Here is an 18,276-nt window from a genome sequence, read left to right as displayed (position 1 = left end):
ATCCGGCAAAATCCCTTATTTGGCACAGGCCAGGTCCCGTGGGGGCTGGCTAAGGGAGGTTCCACTTGTACCTATTTCATACAGAATATATGCTTTCATTGTTGACTACATTGGCCTATGTTTTCATACTCCGAATCAGAACCACATAGGTAAGGTAATGAACATGAACAAACATATGTCGAAATCTCGACCTCCGAAAAGAATGACTCCGACACTTACAGCTCCGGCAGAAGTTTCTTTAATTTACTTGCTAGCAAGGGGCAGGTTACACTCAGTCAAGGGCTAAGTGAACACCTCTGAAATGGTTCAGTTTAACAAGATATTTATACAGTAAAACCCAAGTTATGGCCTCTCCCTGTGTATTGCTCTGTCTCACAGTCAGTGAATACAGATAAAGAGTTAATTACTATATCCTGGTCCTGACATGGTATCCAAATATTTCCTTTTGTCAGGGTTATCAGTTGGCCAGCCGGCCATTACTCCATGAGTCATAGGTAATGGGCTATCACCTGTCTTGTATTGTGTCAGGATAGTTCAATTTCCTGGTCAGTTTATCTGTTTGCATCAAATGGATGAGGTCTCTGCAAGAGATAATGGCTAGAAGATAAGGGTGGGGTGACATGGAACTCCTGTAGTGTAGACAATAGGAAAGCACCATGGGGGGGGGTACTTGTCTCAGCATGACTTGTCTCCTAGCTGTCTGATGGCCATCAGCCATCTCAAACCAGGTTTAGCTGTTTATGCAAGCTGACTGCTAAAATGCAGAAAGTTCTGGAAGGGCCAGGACTCCATTTTGATATATATATATTGCAAAGGGCACACAAATACCGTATGGTATCAGCTTAGATAAAAATACATTTCCACACATAACTATCAACCCATTTGGATCAGTTGCCCCAGGCCCTGAATCTGGCCCTGTGTAGATAGCTAGAGTACTTCTAAAATGGGTACAGCGGTTACGTATGCCTTATTGAAATTCTTTGACAGAATGTCCATCAGATTCCATATCAGCTGGCCCATGACCCGGAGACTCACTGGCAGTGCCCACTGTGGATGTGATCAACACAGGGCATGGCTCGGACAACCCTTGTTGTGAGTGAAGCCAATGACAGAATATACGTGGGGGATGTGAGATTCTGTTGACACGTCAGCCAAGAATCTGCATTGATATAGCGCCTTTCACAACCTCAGGGCATCCTACAGTACTTCACAGCCCCGTGAAGTACTTTTGGAGTGTAGTCACTGTTGTAATATAGGAAAGGCGGCAGCCATCTTGCATACAGCAAGCTCCCACAAACAGCAATGAGATAAATGACCAAATAATCTGCTTTATTGATGTTGCTTGAAGGATAAATATTGACTAGGACACCAGGGAGAACTCCCCTGCTCTTCTCCAGCAACACCATGGGATATTTACGTCCACCTGAGAAGGTAGATGGGTCCTCAATTTAATGTTTCACCAAAAGACGGCACCTCTGACAGTGCAGCATTCCCTCTGTTCCACACTAGAGTGTCAGCCTAAGTCTCCGGAATGGGGACTGGAACACATGGCCCTTCTGACTCTGAGACCAGAGTGCGACCAGTGAGCCAGAAGTAACACCTATGTATTCAATAAACTCTGGAATGTATTAATTAAAATCTGGAATTGTACTCGCTTTGGATTTACTCCAAAATACATGTTATAAACCCAAACGCGGCTGTAAGAATGGTGATTTCTTTGTCGGGCTATTTTGGTCTATGCAAAATGATAGGATCAGGTTGGTCATGAAGATTTTAACATCGTGTGTGATCCTGGTTGAAGTTGCAAAGTTTCCAGAGTGACTTGGTCTCATCGACATTGTGACATGGCTCTGTCCTCTGTTGCTGGGATTGTCGCAGTGATAATACGGACAGAGCTTGTGCTGTTTATCTCCATGGAATATGAGCGCCGAGATCAGCCATGATCTTATTAAATGGCGGAGCAGGCTCAAGGGGCCAGGTGGCCTACTCCTGCTCCTATTTCTTATGTTCTTATGTGCTGTCCAATATGTTAGTCACTAGCCACCAATGTTCCCTGCGCGCCTGGTCCTGGACAGGCCACTCACAAGCTTGTGCATTGTAAATACCGCGCTTGCGCAAGAATTTAAAGGAACCGCGCATTGAGAGAAACCGGACACCGTGCAGCTACAGGGAGCATTGCTAGCCACATGTGGCTAATTGGGAATCCATCTATGGCTAATTGCATTTCTGATTCGTAAATAATAAATGAGTAATAAACACTGTCGTTGGGCCTGTGATTTCAATAATTAGATAACTTTAACCTTTTAGTGCGTCTGTTGGTAAGATGGTAAGAGGAAAAGCAGAGTGTGCGAGTGTTTATTGCTCATTGTGAGTGCTTCACCTCCTCGGTTACTGAATGGTGGGAGATGGTTGGTCCCTAAATATCCACATGTGAAACACATTTACTGCATTGTGTGAGCGTGTGTGAGGTGTATTCTACTGCCTATGGTTAAAACAGTGTCGCCGTAGCCTCACCTGTGGCTAGTCAGAGATTTCTAGTGGACAACACTGGGCTAGCAGGATAACCTATTTAGAAAGGGTTGAGTATGGTGCAGCCTGTCCCCGGGTAGTTTGACTTTCATTTCTGCAGCATGCTGCAATGTAACCTATGCCGACCTTGAACCTTATCACCACAGCATACAATGAACACTACTGCGAGTTGCCCTGTGACTAGGTAGCAGTGCAGCTTCAGACCCCATGTAGATAGCAGGTTCCAAGGGACGTAATGTGCTTTTCTGATTGATTTCCAAGAAACCGCAGCCTGTTTGCCAGTTCACGTGTTGGAAAGCTAATTCCTTGCATTAACAGGTCTCAAGGTCGCCGAGCAGCATAATATCTGAGTAAGCTGCTGTTTCCCTGCACAAATCCCTTCCTTTTAATCATTTGGGAGCAGAATACGAACATATGAACAATGACTGACCCTCTGGTCCATCCAGCCCATCCAACACAATTGTGATACCTTTTGCCTCACAATATGGACACTCTCCATCCACACTCAAAACAATGTGATCTCCTGGGAGAGGTGAAAAAATAGATTAAAAACCCAGTCCAATTTGGGGGGGGGGAAATCTGGGAAATTCCTCTTGACCCTCCCCCCATAGCGATTGAAACGAGTTAAGGAGATCACTCTGGCCCTGAATTCCCTGCAGTCGTCGTCATCATAGACTGTCCCTCGAACGAGGATGACTTGCTTCCACAAGAGTTCACAGATGTTTCAATGAAGGACCCGATGTTCCAGTCCTGAACTCCAATTGAGGGGGTGGAAGATGCCTGCGCGTGGATTTTTTTAATGTGTAGTGGCTGTGGCACACCAATCACCACACGGGCTTGACAGAGCTCGGCCTTTATCCAGTGGCAAGGGTTAACCAGAACGACTGGAGACCTGCTCTGCTGCACGGACCCAGTGCGCCCACATATCGCAGTGTGGGCTAGCCCGTGCTGCCCCTTGGGCCCTCGGCTCTTCTGGGCCCCTTACTCTCATTCACCGCACCTCCGCTACGATGTCCCACCTCACCTCTGCACCAAACATTCGCCGAACCTCCGCCACGATCAGCCACCAAATCTCAGCCACGATCCCTCATCGCTTCTCTGCCCCAATCACTCATCGCAAGTCGTCACGACCTACCCGCTCCTCTGCTGTACCAAGGCCCCGCCGATGTTCCTGCCCACGCTCCAAACAACGACCTGGGTCCTGGTGACGTCACCCAGTCGCCCACCTCGAAGCCGTCGCACATTTGTGTCGGCTCGCGCTGGAAGCTGCAGTGGCTCACTCCAGCTCTTTTTATAGCCCCGACCTGCGGAGATGTTCTCTCGCAGGTTGGGGTGGCCCACGATCCCTGCAGTACCTACCTTCTGTAAGAGGTACAGGTCCAGCTCTCGCTGTGAGGAATTGAATGAATCCGTGTCTGCCACATGAAACGGCAACGTGTTCCACAGATCTTCTATTCTCTGGGAAAGGAACCACCTCCTGACATCGATCCTAGATCTGGCCTTGCGTAACTTAAAACTCTGACCCCCTGGTCCTCCCTGACCAACAATGTCCTCCGACAGCTCGTGCAATGCACCATTCCTCAGGGTGGATTATCTGCAATCGTTGAAGCCAAATAAAGCTAAATGAGAGAACTGTGATGAGCTATAGAATATTAATGTACTATAAACACAATCTGTGATGACGTGCTATTGAGGTCACCTGGGAGTACAAACAGAAAAAGTTTCCACATATTAAACATACGATAATAACGAGCAGGAAAGGACCAACCGATCCAGCCAGCCTGTGCCACGTAGTTGTGATGCCGTAACGCTCACGATAGATGCACTCCATCCACCCGGAGCCGTGTGATCTCCTGAGAGAGGCGAGAAAGCAGATTAAAAACCCCAGGCCAATTGGGGGGGGGGGTGGAAATCTGGAAACTTTCTCTCCGATCCCTTTCCGCGATCAAAACTAGCCCATTGACGCTGATGTATATTGCAGGGTGGCACCGAATGTCACCAATGTCTTTCCTGCATCTTCAGACGAGTATAGTTAATAATGTGCATTTTATATTCATTTGATAAATACAGAAAGAAAGAAAGACTTGGATTTATATAACACCTTTCACGACCACCGGATGTCTCAATGCGGTTTGTAGCCAATGAAGTACTTTTGGAGTGTAGTCACTGTTGTAATGTGGGAAACGTGGCAGCCAATTTGTGCACAGCAAGCTCCCACAAACAGCAATGTGACAATGACCAGATAATCTGGTTTTTTTCAGTGATGTTGATTGAGGGATAAATATTGGCCAGGACACTCTTCTTCGAAATAGTGCTGTGGGATCTTTAGCATTCACCTGAGCGAGCAGACAGGGCCTCTGTTTAACATCTCATCCGAAAGACGGCATCTCTGATAGTGCAGCACTCCCTCAGCACTGCACTGGAGTGTCAGCCTAGATTTTTTTTTTTTGTGCTCAAGTCTCTGGAGTGGGACTTGAACCCACAACCTTCTGATTCACAGGCGAGAGTGCTACCCACTGAGCCACAGCTGGCATTGCAACCTTTGATGTGAATTTGACTATCAGACAGTGCTCCTTGTCTAATACAAAAGCAAAATACTGCAGATGCTGGAATCTGCAATAAAAACACAAAATGTTGGAAATCTCGATGGGTCAGGCAGCGTCTGTGGAGAGAGAAACAGAATTAACGTTTCGGGTCTGTGACCCTTCGTCAGAACAGGTGAATGTTTGAAATGAGCAGATTCTTAAGGTGCACTGAAAGGGGGAGGGGAGGATAGAACAAAAGGGAAGATTTGTGATAGGCTGGAAGACAGGAGAGATTAGAGAGACAACAGGGATGATGGGCCGACTTGAGTTGGTAATGGCAGAAGTTAGAAAAAGATGAGTCTAGATAGGGTGTGAATGACAGAATAATTACCAGCTGCCATTGGAGACAGAGAGAGAGTAAAAATACATTAGATCGGCAGCGGGGTGGGTTTATAAAAACAAATGCTGCTTGTCTCTGTGACTTATTTCGAAAGAAAGGGTTGAGCAGACTGCAACCTGGCACGGGCAGCTTGACTTTCAGGCGAGCAGTGTACTGCAGTATAACGATGTGACATTAGCAATGGATCTCGGAGCTGAGTTTATGAGGGCTGGCATGTAGCGATTACACAATGTGAAGCTCAAAACTGGTTCAGGCCTCATGCCTCGAGCCTCGAAGTTTTATGAGTGAAGACGCCCTTTTTGGGTAATTTTGGCTCCATCACACACTAGGAATCGTGCAAAAAGTTCCTGAAATATAAGGTGTGTGTTTTTTTGTGTGAAACCAAGGCAGAGAGCCAAGGTGCAAGATACCACCAAGGTTGAAAGGGCAATAATCAGTGGAAACCGAACTTGCATGTTTCAGACATTGTGTGAATTCTCGGAGGGACTTCCTCGTGCAAGTGAAGCCTCCCTGTGGGACTTCACTTGGTAGAAGTTGTGCTGGCACGAGGCCCAATGGTCCAATTGAATGGCTGGATTTTCGGCTTTGATGTTTTTGGGCGATAATGGCGGCAGGGCGGGAAAGTGGAGTTGAGGTAGAAGATCAGCCATGATCTTATGGAAAGACAGAGCAGGCTCGAGGGGCTGTATGGCCTACTCCTGCTCCTGATTCTTATGTTCTTAACAATCCTGAACAAGGAAACATATTCTTAAAGTCAGATGGGTAAAAGTGAAACCAGAAAAACTGCCTTCCCCTGCAGTTATGAGAACGTAGAAAACACTGCCCCAAAAGGCATGGGATGCAGACCAGGCAAGGTGCTTGAAAGGAACATAACAACAAAACAACTTGCATTTGTATGGTACCTTTAACATGTTCAGCGCGTTGGGACGTTTTACTAAGAGCATTAGCAATAAAACGTTTTGGCACAAAGCCACAGAAGGAGATAATCAGGACAGATTCCCAAACGTTTGATCAAAGAGGTAGGTTTTAAGGAGAATTTTAAAGGGGGAAAGAGAGGTGGAGAGGTGGAGAGGTGGAGAGGTGGAGAGGTGGAGAGGTGGAGAGGTGGAGAGGTGGAGAGGTGGAGAGGTGGAGAGGTGGAGAGGTGGAGAGGTGGAGAGGTGGAGAGGTGGAGAGGTGGAGAGTTCCAGAGCTTGGGGTCCAGGTAGCTGAAAGCACGGCTGCCAAAGGTTGAATTGGAGGTACGCAGAGATCGCGAAGGCTTGTAGGGCTGGAGGAGATTACAGAGCCAGGGAAGGACAAGGCCATGGAGGGATTTTACATTTGAGGCGTTGTCGGACTGGGAGCCAGTGTAGGTCAGCGAGCACAGGGGTGAACGGGACTTGGTGTGAGTTAGGATGCGGTCAGCAGGGATTTGGACAAGCTCAAACTTATGTAGGGTGGAAGATGGGAGGCCGGCCAGGAGAACATTGGAATAGTCAAGTCTAGGCTGAAGGAAGGCAGGGATGAGGGTTTCAACAGCGGATGAGCTGAGGCAGGGGCGGAGTCGGGTGATGTTACGGAGGGTGAAGTAGACAGTCTAGGTGATGGTGTGGTTATGTGGTGGGCAGCTCGTGTTGGGGTCAGACACCGACACCAATGTTGCAAACGGTTTGGCTCAGCCTTGGACAGTTGCTAGCGAGAGGGAGAGAGTCGATGGTCAGGGAACGGAGTTTGTGGCGGGGTCCAAAGTTAATGGCTTCAGTCTTCCCAATATTTAGTTGGAGGAAATTTCTGCTCATCCAATACTGGATGTCGGACAAGCAGTGGGACAAATCCGAGACGGTGAGATGGAGCTGAGTGTCGTCAGTGTACATGTGGAAGCTGATATGTTTTGGGATGATGTCACCGAGGGGCAGATGAGAAATAGAAGGATCCTTGGGGAACTCCAGATCAATGTTCCCTTTCATTTTTTAGGGTGCACATTTGGGTGACCATCTAATCTGTTTTTAGTGATGTTGGTAGAGGGATAAATATTGTACTGTGAAAATGGCCACCCTGGTTCGCCCTTTGTCTATGATTGGTCCCCTTGGAGGATAAGCCACACCCTGAAGTTTCACAGCAATGTGTAACTGGAACCGCCCAGCCCAAGGTCTCACTGACTTGCAAATTGTAACTCGATCCACTTTGATTTCCTGAAGTGACATAGGACAGAGCTCCCCAGAAGACAGCAAGGGCCAACCAAAGTGCCTTACCCCGGTCCAAGTACTTCCCTCCCCCAGCCAAAAGTGCCTTACCCCAGTCCAGGTACATGCCTCCCCCAGCCAAAGGGACTTGCCCCAATCTAAGTACTTCCCTCCCCCAGCCAAAGTTCCTCCTTACACCAGCGCAAGTGCATCCTCCCCCCTCCCCCCTCCCCCCACCACAGATGGGGCATTGTGTACAGATTGTTAACAGGTTTATTCGGTATGAAGTGAATAGTGACAGTGTCGTGACTTCTGGATTTCATCCACTCCAAAGATATCTCTTGTGGGGGGTTGGAAGAACGTGATCCATCTTCCCTGAGATCCCCCTCTCCCCTCCGATTCCCCCCACTCGTGTCTCCACCCACCCACCCACCCCCCCCCCGCCCTTCTCTCTCTTTCTCTCTCTCTCTCTCTCCTCCCCAGCCCCTCTCTCTCTCTCTCTCTCCTCCCCAGCCCCCCTCTCTCCTCCCCAGCCCCTCTCTCTCTCTTCTCCTCCCCAGCCCCTCTCTCTCTCTCTCTCTCTCTCTCTCTCTCCTCCCCAGCCCCTCTCTCTCTCTCTCTCTCTCTCTCTCCCCCCCCAGCCCCTCTCTCTCTCTCCTCCCTAGCCCCTCTCTCTCTCCTCCCTAGCCCCTCTCTCTCTCTCTCTCTCTCTCTCTCTCTCCTCCCCAACCCCTCTCTCTCTCTCTCTCTCTCCTCCCCAACCCCTCTCTCTCTCTCTCTCTCTCCTCCCCAGCCCCTCTCTCTCTCTCTCTCTCCTCCCCAGCCCCTCTCTCTCTCTCTCTCTCTCTCCTCCCCAGCCCCTCTCTCTCTCTCTCTCTCTCTCTCTCTCCTCCCCAGCCCCTCTCTCTCTCTCTCTCTCCTCCCCAGCCCCTCTCTCTCCTCCCCAGCCCCTCCCTCTCTCTCTCCCTCTCTCTCTCTCTTCCCCAGCCCCTCTCTCTCTCTCTCTCTCTCTCTCTCTCTCTCTTCCCCAGCCCCTCTCTCTCTCTCTCTCTCTCTCTCTCTCTCCTCCCCAGCCCCTCTCTCTCTCTCTCTCTCTCTCTCTCTCTCTCCTCCCCAGCCCCTCTCTCTCTCTCTCTCTCCCCTCCCCAGCCACTCTCTCTCTCTCTCTCTCTCTCTCTCTCCTCCTCAGCCCCTCTCTCTCTCTCTCTCTCTCCTCCCCAGCCCCTCTCACTCTCCTCCCCAGACACACTCTCTCTCTCTCTCTCTCTCTCTCTCTCTCTCTCCCTCTCCCTCTCCCTCTCCCTCTCTCTCTCTCTCTCTCTCTCTCCTCCCCAGCCCCCCCCTCTCTCTCTCTACTCCCCAGCACCCCCCCTCTCTCTCTCTCTCTCTCTCTCTCTCTCTCTCTCCTCCCCAGCCTCCCTCCCCCCAGCCTCCTGCTCTCTCTCTCTCGGTCTGCTCTCGCTCTCTCTGACCCCAGTTAATATGTCCTTACTATACAGTATAAATGCACACGAGGCCCATACTTGAGAGAAGGTCACTCTGTGACCAGTAACCTTTATTAGCCAGCAATGAAGTGATGAAGATGGGTGGTGCTTCCCCTTTTATACCTGAAAGTCCAGGTTAGGAGTGTCTCCCACAAGTTCACTACCTAGTGGTCAATGTTCTCACGGTGTACAACTTAGGTCAGCTTATACATGGATTACATGTTGAATATATGACATCACCTCCCTTCCAAAGTCTTATTGGGATCACAGGTTAAGTCTCTCTGGTGGTTTACGCTCCTTGAGTTGGGGCTCCGGTTGTTGGGCGCTGGCCTGAGTGTCTGCTGTTTCCGGTGCCTCAGGCCTGTCCGGACTGCCCACAGTGACTGGGCTCTCCTCCACTTGGTTCCGATGTTCGGTCACCTGTAGTGGAGTGAACTCTACGTCGTGTTCTTCCTCTGCTTCTTCTGTGGGATTGCTGAACCTCCTTTGTTGATCCACGTGTTTGCGGCAGATTTGTCCATTGGTAAGTTTAACTACCAGAATCCTATTGCTCTCTTTGGCAATCACAGTGCCTGCAAGGCATTTGGGCCCTGCAGCGTAGTTGAGGACAAAGACAGGGTTATTGACATCAATACATCACGCCCTCGCATTCATGTCATGGTAGTCACATTGTGACTGACGCCTGCTCTCAACAATTTCTTTCATGGTGGGGTGTATAAGGGATAACCTGGTTTTGAGCATCCTTTTCATTAATAGCTCTGCGGGTGGGACCCCTGTGAGCGAGTGTGGTCGGGACCTATTGACCAACAGGAGACATGATAAGCGGCTTTGTAGGGAACCCCCTTGGATTCTGAGCATCCCCTGTTTGATTATCGGCACTGCTCGTTCCACCTGGCTGTTTGAGGCCGGCTTGAACGGTGCCGTTCTGACATGGTTGATACCATTTCCTGCCATGAAGTCCTGGAATTCAGTGCTTGTAAAGCACGGGCCATTGTCGCTGACCAAGACATCCGGTAGATCAATGGCGGCGAACATTGCCCGTAGACTTTCTACCATGGCAGAGGATGTGCTTGAATTGAGAATGTCACACTCGATCCATTTGGCGTAGGCGTCTACTACAACCGAAACATTTTTCCCATGAAAGGACCTGTGTAGTCCACATGGATGCGTGACCAAGGCTTGGCGGGCCAGGACCAGGAGCTAAGGGGGGCTTCCCTGGCCACATTGTCCAGCTGGGCACACATGTTGCACCTGCGAACACAAAGTTCCAGGTCTGCATCTATCCCTGGCCACCAAACGTGTGACCTGGCAATTGCCTTCATCATGACAATGCCCGGGTGCTCATTGTGGAGTTCACTGAACATCTCTCTGCCCATCTGATGCATGACTACTCGGCTTCGCAATAGTAGGCAATCGGCCTGAATTGAGAGTTCATCCTTGCGCCTGTGAAATGGTTTAAATTCCTCAGGGCATGCCCTGTACGTGGCTGCCCAGTCCCCATTCAGGACACATTTCTTGACTAGAGACAGTAGCGGGTCTCTATTTGCCCAGACTTTGATCTGACGGGCTGTCACGGGTGGGCCTTCGCTTTTGAAAGCTTCAACAGCCATGACCATCTCAGCAGCATGCTTGGTTGCCCCCTTAGTGGTGGCTAGTGGGAGCCTGCTGAGTGCATTCGCGCAGTTTTCAGTGCCCGGTCTGTGCCGAATTGTATAGTCATAGGCGGCTAACGCGAGTGCCCACCTCTGTATGCGGGCTGATGCATTTGCATTTATGGCCTTGTTGTCGGCCAAAAGGGACGTTAGTGGTTTGTGATCTGTCTCCAGCTCAAATTTCTGCCAAACAGGTACTGGTGCATTTTTTTTAGCATCTACACATGCAAGCGCTTCCTTTTCTACCATCCCGTAGCCCCATTCTGCCTGGGACAGACGTCTGGAGGCATAAGCTACTGGCTGTGACTGACCCTTGGCATTGACATGCTCAACACACACCCGACACCATAGGACGACGCATCGCACGTTAAAACAAGTTTCTTACATGGGTCATATATCGATAACAGATTGTTGGAGCATAACAAATTTCGTGCTCTATCAAAAGCCCTTTCCTGGCTGTGACCCCAGACCCATTCGCGACCTTTGCGTAGGAGCACGTGTAGCGGCTCTAACAGCGTGCTCAATTTGGGAAGAAAGTTACCAAAATAGTTCAGGAGCCCCAGAAACGAACGCAGCTCCATCGTGTTACGGGGTCTGGGTGCTCTCTGGATCGCTTCTGTTTTGGACGCAGTAGGTCTGATCCCGTCTGCTGCTACCCTCATCCCCAGGAATTCTACCTCTGGAGCTAGGAAGACGCACATATACAATGACAGTTGAATACATGACACCAGTCTCTCTCTCTCTCTTTCTCCCCCCCCCCCCCCCCCCCGCCAGTTTTTCTCTCTCTCTCTCTCTCTCTCTCTCTCTCTCTCTTCTCTTTTTCTCTCTCTCTCTCTCTCTCTCTCTCTCTCTCTCGCCTCTGCCCCACCCTCCAAGTATCTCTCGCTTCCCCCTCCCAGCCTCTCCACCCAGTCTCTCTTGCCTCCCCCTCCCAGTCTCTCTCTCTCTCTCTCTCTCTCTCTCTCTCTCTCTCACATTCCTCTCTGCCCGCATGGAATGAGAACGCGGCTGCACTTCCGGTTTGCGGGGGGCGAAGCCTGACAGACACATGTGGAGCAAAGGCTCAGTACAAATAGTTCCTTCCATAAATATTAGCCAGGACAACGGGGAGAACTCTGCACTTCTTCGAAACAGTACTGTGGGATCTTTTACATCAATCCAAGAAGGCAGACAGGGCCTCGGTTAAACGTCTCATCTGAGAGGCAGCGCCCCCTCAGTACTGCACTGGGAGTGTCAGCCTCGATTTTGTGCTGAAGTCTCTGGATTGGGACTTACAACCTTCTCACTAGAGGCAAGAGAGCTACCACTGAACCACGGCTGACTCCTAATGCCTGTGAAATAAGAGTATTCAGGGAAATAGAAAAACATGAGGGATAGAAACATAGAAAATAAGTGCAGGAGGAGGCCATTCGGCCCTTCGAGCCTGCACCACCATTCAATAAGATCATGGCTGATCATGCAACTTCAGTACCCCATTCCTGCTTTCTCTCCATACTCTTTGACCCCTTTAGCCGTAAGGACCATATCTAACTCCCTTTTGAGTATATCTAACGAACTGGCCTCAACAACTTTCTGTGGTAGAGAATTTCACAGGTTCACAATTCTCTGAGTGAAGAAGTTTCTCCTCATCTCGGTCCTAAATGGCTTACCCCTTATCCTTAGACTGTGACCCCTGGTTCTGGCCTTCCCCAACATCGGGAACATTCTTCCTCCATCTAACCTGTCCAGTCCCGTCAGAACTTTATATGTTTCTATGAGATCCCCTCTCATCCTTCTAAATTCCAGTGAATATAAGCCTAGTTGATCCAGTCTTTCTTCATATGTCAGTCCTGCCATCCTGGGAATTAGTCTGGTGAACCGTCGCTGCACTCCATCAATAGCAAGAATGTCCTTCCTCAGATTAGGAGACCAAAACTGAACACAATATTCAAGGTGAGGCCTCACCAAGGCCCTGTACAACTGCAGTAAGACCTCCCTGCTCCTATACTCAAATGCTCTTGCTATGAAGTCCGACATTGAGAGAGGAAGCTCCAATTTTGGAAACTCTTTTTGTTGCAAGTTCTTCACGTGTTGCCGCAATGGTGTTGGTGCAGTTTCAGTACGTGGCGTGTGTGGGTACTTCCCTCTGCTACGTGATGCGGAAAGAGAGTTTTACTTTCCCGTGTCAAATATCCTAGTTGTCCCCAAAATAGCATCAGAGGATGCAGAATAAATCTTGTGTTACAACCCAGTATTAATTCGTCTGTGTACCTGATCGTTAAAACATTATTTTTTATTTTAAATGTGGGCTGGAAATGAGGTTGATGGTTTTCTGAGGCGTTAATGTCGGGCGGTGGATAGATTTAGCGCCGGGAAATGGTTTGCGTCGGCAGCCAGAAAATTCAGCCGCTGGGCCCCGAGAGTGGAGTGGAGCGCTAAGGGAGGCGTTCGACACCTCTCTCAGGGCGCTAGGCCGGGTAAGCAACTGAAAATCCCGAGCTAAAGAGCCGGTGTGGCAGGGAGGCCTCACACCGGTGTGGTAGCGCCCTAAGCGAGGCCTCCCTGCAAAAAAAAAAAAGAATCGGAACAAAAAGCACAAAAAAACATTCCCGATACGTTACTCACCCCAAATAAACTTAAATGGCAAAATGAGAAATGAACCCAACCAATCTTACCTCATTCCTTCCCTCAGCTCTGCGGGACAGCTCTCCACGCCAGCTTTCCATGGTGGGGTCACAATGGATTGCTACGGGTTCAACACAAAACAAAATTTGGAAGCGTATCGATACCCGGGGCCGTTGCACACCGGCACGACGCACCCGGGCGGTACTCCTCAGCACCGCCGGGAGCGGCACACTGAAATTGCCGAGCGGCGCGAATACCAGCGCTCGCCACTGCCAACACTTTAGTGCCCCTGTTCCCACCCTTGCGAGGGGCAGCATCACAGCGAATTTCCAGCCCAATGGGCTGGACTTTCCATTAGCTTCTACCCGCTATCGCCCACTTATCGGCCATCTAAACGCTGAGATGAGTTATCGCCCATTTCAACAAAATGTATTTCATCACTCTATAATGGATCTTATTGCTTCTGTAGCAAATGTAATCTTGGCTAAACTCTTGCAAACATATGTTCTTCGGTTACAGAGTCAAGAATAAACTCGCAATGCTGTGTCTCAACTAACTGAAGTGCCTGTCTTTCTCTTACAGATTAGTGGATGACAGATGTGTGGTTCAGCCAGAAGCTGGGGAGCTGGCCAATCCTCCAAAGAAATTCAGAGGTAAGATAACCTGGGGAGCAATTTCTCTTCAAATAAATACTTCCACCTTCTAGTCCTCTACACCTTCCCATTATAGAGCAGACGTTAAAATGCTTTTTATCCCACAATTCAACAGCTGATTTCTTCTCTTTTTTTGCACTTGTCAAAAGTCTCCAGAAGAAAAGAAAGTTACGCTGAGAATTTATTGTCTGAATCATACACACACGGCTTGACGAAATCTGAACAGAAAATGCTGGAAACACTCAGCGGGTCAGGCAGCATCCGTGGAGAGAGAAACAGAGTTAATGTTTCCGGTTGATGACCCTTCATCAGAACCGAATGCTTGTAAGAATTCGGGCCTTCTGTATTTACAAGCCACAGTGTCAGACACAGGTTTCCCGACCTCTAAACTTTTCCAGTTCTGACCTAGGGTCGTTGACCTGAAACGTTAACTCTGCTGTTGGACCCGCTGACTGCTTCCAACATTCTCTGTTTTTATTGCAGGTTTCTCTATAGTTGTTCCCGGGACGTGGGTGACGCTGGCAAGCCCGGGCTTAATTGCCCATCCTCCGCTGAGGGCATTCAGAGTCACGCACACAGTGTGGGACTGGACCCGGCTGTAGGCCAAGGCTGGGTATGGGTGACCGGGTCCATGGCATTAGTCAAACAGTTTTTGGTACATACAGCTTTCGGCCGTGGCTCAGTGGTAGCGAAGTCACTTCTGAGTTAGAAGGTCGTGGGTTCAAGTCTAACTCCAGATACTTGAGCCCATAGTCCAGACAGACACTCCGATGCACTGCTGAGGGAGTGCTGCAGTGTTGGAGGTGCCGTCTTCCAGATGAGACTTCACGCCGAGACGCCATCTGCGATCTCCGTTGGACGCAAGAGATCCCATGAGCACCATCGAAGAAGAGCAGAGGTGTCCTGACCAATATTAATTCCTCAATCAACCTCACTAAAACAGAAAATGCTGCAAACACTCAGGTCGGTGACCTTTCACCAGAACTGGCAAAGTTCGAGATATAACTGGTTTTCAGCAGGTACAGAGACAGGGAAAGGTGGCAGGGGGAAAGAACAAACGGGAAGGTCTGTGATAGGTTAGAAACATAGAAACATAGAAAATAGATGCAGGAGCAGGCCATTCGGCCCTTCGAGTCTGCACCGCCATTCGATATGATCATGCAACTTTAGCCATAAGGGCCACATCTAACTCCCTTTTGAATATGTCCAACGAACTGGACCCAACAACTTTCTGTGGCAGAGAATTCCACAGGTTCACAACTCTCTGGGTGAAAACGTTTTTCCTCATCTCGGTCCTATATGGCTCACCCCTTATCTTTAGACTGTGACCCCTGGTTCTGGACTTCCCCAACATCGCGAATATTCTACCTGCATCTAACCTGGCCAGTCCTGTCAGAATTTTATCAGTTTCTATGAGATCCCCTCTCATTTTTCTAAATTCCAGTGAGTATAAGCCTAGCCGATCCAGTCTTTCCTCCTATGTCAGTCCTGCCATCCCAGGAATCAGTCTGGTGAACCTTTGCTGCACTCCCTCAATAGTAAGCACATCCTTCCTCAGGTTAGGAGACCAAAATTGCGCACAATACTCAAGATGTGGTCTCACCAAGGCCCTGTACAACTGCAGTAAGACCTCCCTGCTCCTATACTCAAATCCCCTCGCTATGAAGGCCAGCATGCCATTTTCTTTCTTTACTGCCTGTTGTACCTGCATGCCTACCTTCAATGACTGATGTACCATGACACCCAGGTCTCGTTGCACCTCCCCTTTTACGAATCTAACACCATTCAGATAATAATCTATCTGCCTTCCTGTTTTTGCCACCAAAGTGGATAACCTCCCATTTATCCACATTATACTGCATCTGCCATGCATTTGCCCATTCACCAAACCTGTCCAAGTCACCCTGCAGCCTCTTAGCATCCTCCTCGCAGCTCACACTGCCACTCAGCTTAGTGTCATCTGCAAACTTGGAGATATTACCTTCAATTCCTTCGTCTAAATCATTAATGTATATTGTAAATAGCTGGGCTCCCAGCACTGAACCCTGCGGCACCCCACTAGTCACTGCCTGCCATTCTGAAAAGGACCCGTTTATTCCCACTCTTGGCTTCCTGTCTGCCAACTTGTTCTCTATCCACGTCAATACATTACCCCCAATACTATGTGCCTTAATTTTGCACACTAATCTCTTGTGTGGAACCATGTCAAAAGCCTTTGAAAGTCCAAATACACCACATCCACTGGTTCTCCCTTATCCACTCTACTAGTTACATCCTCAAAAAATTCTAGAAGATTTGTCAAGCATGATTTCCCTTTCATAAATCCTGTCACTGCTTTTCATATGCGCTGCAATTACATCTTTAATAATTGATTCCACCATTTTCCCCACTACCGATGTCAGGCTAACCAGTCTATAATTCCCTGTTTTCTCTCTCCCTCCTTTTTTAAAAAGTGGGGTTACATTAGCTACCCTCCAGTCCATAGGAACTGATCCAGAGTTCATGGAATGTTGGAAAATGACCACCAATGCATCTAGTATTTCTAGGGCCACTTCCTTAAGTACTCTGGGATGCAGACTATCAGACCCTGGAGATTTATCGGCCTTCAGTCCCTTCAATTTCCCTAACACCATTTTCTGACTGATAAGGATTTCCCTAAGTTCCCCCTTCTCACTAGACCCTCGGTCCCCTAGTATTTTTGGGAGGTTATTTGTGTCTTCCTTAGTGAAGACAGAACCAAAGTATTTGTTCAATTGGTCTGCCATTTCCTTGTTCCCTATTATGAATTCACCTGATTCTGACTGCAAGGGACCCACATTAGTCTTCACTAATCTTTTTCTCTTCACATATCTATAGAAGCTTTTGCAGTCAGTTTTTATGTTCCCTGCAAGCTTACTCTCATACTCTCTTTTCCCCCTCCTAATTAAACCCTTAGTCCTCCTCTGCTAAATTCTAAATTTCTCCCAGTCCTCAGGTTTGCTGCTTTTTCTGGCCAATTTATATGCTTCTTCCTTGGATTTAACACTTTCCCTACTTCACCTTGTTAGCCACGGTTGAGCCACCTTCCCTTTTTTATTCTTGCGCCACACAGGGATGTACAATTGTTGTAGTTCATCCATGTGATCTTTAAATGTCTGCCATTGCCTATCCACCGTCAACTCTTTAAGTATCATTCTCCAGTCTATCCTAGCCAATTCAGGTCTCCTACCATCAACGTTTCCTTTCTTTAAGTTCAGGACCCTAGTCTCTGAATTAATTGTGTCACTCTCCATCTTAATGAAGAATTCTATCATATTATTGTCACTCTTCCCCAAGGGGCCCCGCATGACCAGATTGCTAATTAATTCTCTCTCATTACACAAGACCCAGTCTAGGATGGCCTGCTCTCTAGTTGGTTCCTCGACGTATTGGTCTAGAAAACCATCCCTTATACACTCAAGGAAATCCTCCTCCACAGTATTGCTACCAGTTTGGTTAGTCCAATCAATATGTAGATTAAAGTCACCCATGATAACTGCTGTACCTTTATTGCACGCATCCCTAATTTCCTGTTTGATGCCATCCCCAACCTCACTACTACTGTTTGGTGGTCTGTACACAACTCCCACTAACGTTTTCTGCCCTTTGGTGTTTCGCAGCTCTACTCATAATGGGCCCAAGTTTCCACAAGAAAAAAAACGGGCGCCCCTCCGAGCTGGGTGCCCGTTTTTCGCGCCTAAAACGGCGCCTAAAAAAATCCTCTGTATTCTCCACCTACTTACAGGTCCTCTAGCCCTCGGCGCAGCCAGCACGAGCTGTGGGGGGGGGGGGGGCGGAGCCAGGTCCCGGCGCTGAAAACAGTGCCGGGACCTCTGCACATGCGCGCTACAGTCGGCACGCAAGTGCAGTAGCTCCAGGCGCCGAACTGTGGGAGGGGCCCGAAGCACGCAGCCCCTAGCCCTGGCTGAATGGCCTCACTGGGGCTGCGTGAATGAGGCTCCTCCCACGGCCAGCTCCTGCTCCCCCCCCCCGACAAGACCCGACACCCGCCCCCCCACCCCGCCGACCACACCCGACCCGACACCCACTCTCCCCCCCCCCCCCCCCCGACACCCGCCCCGCCCAGACCCGACGATCCCCGCCCGCTCCAAGATCCGACACCCGCTCCCCTCCCCGCCCCGACCCGAGACCCGAGACCCGCTCCCCCCCCCCCCCCCGTCCCGACCCGAGACCCGGCACCCGCTCCCCACCTCCCCCGTCCCCGACCCGAGACCCGACATCCGCT

At 49.4% G+C, this 18,276-nt stretch overlaps 1 protein-coding gene across 3 annotated transcripts in view; it reads left to right on the top strand.

The window, feature by feature from the left end:
• The window catches only part of itpr2 (inositol 1,4,5-trisphosphate receptor, type 2), a 404,634-nt gene that overhangs the window by 123,790 nt on the left and 262,568 nt on the right, over positions 1-18,276 (top strand). For all 3 annotated transcript variants that reach the window (XM_070897635.1, XM_070897634.1, XM_070897633.1), the window contains one exon: positions 13,942-14,012. Coding sequence is in view for 2 of the 3 variants with exons in the window: in XM_070897634.1 (XP_070753735.1) it covers positions 13,942-14,012 (71 nt within the window). In the remaining variant the exon portion in view is untranslated. The remainder of the gene's footprint in view (positions 1-13,941; positions 14,013-18,276) is intronic.

This window comes from Pristiophorus japonicus, chromosome 13 (assembly GCF_044704955.1).
Source record: "Pristiophorus japonicus isolate sPriJap1 chromosome 13, sPriJap1.hap1, whole genome shotgun sequence".
Classification (NCBI taxonomy): Eukaryota; Metazoa; Chordata; class Chondrichthyes; family Pristiophoridae; genus Pristiophorus; species Pristiophorus japonicus.
The sequence above is the reverse complement of the archived record's forward strand: the minus strand, read 5'-3'. Positions and strand labels throughout refer to the sequence as shown.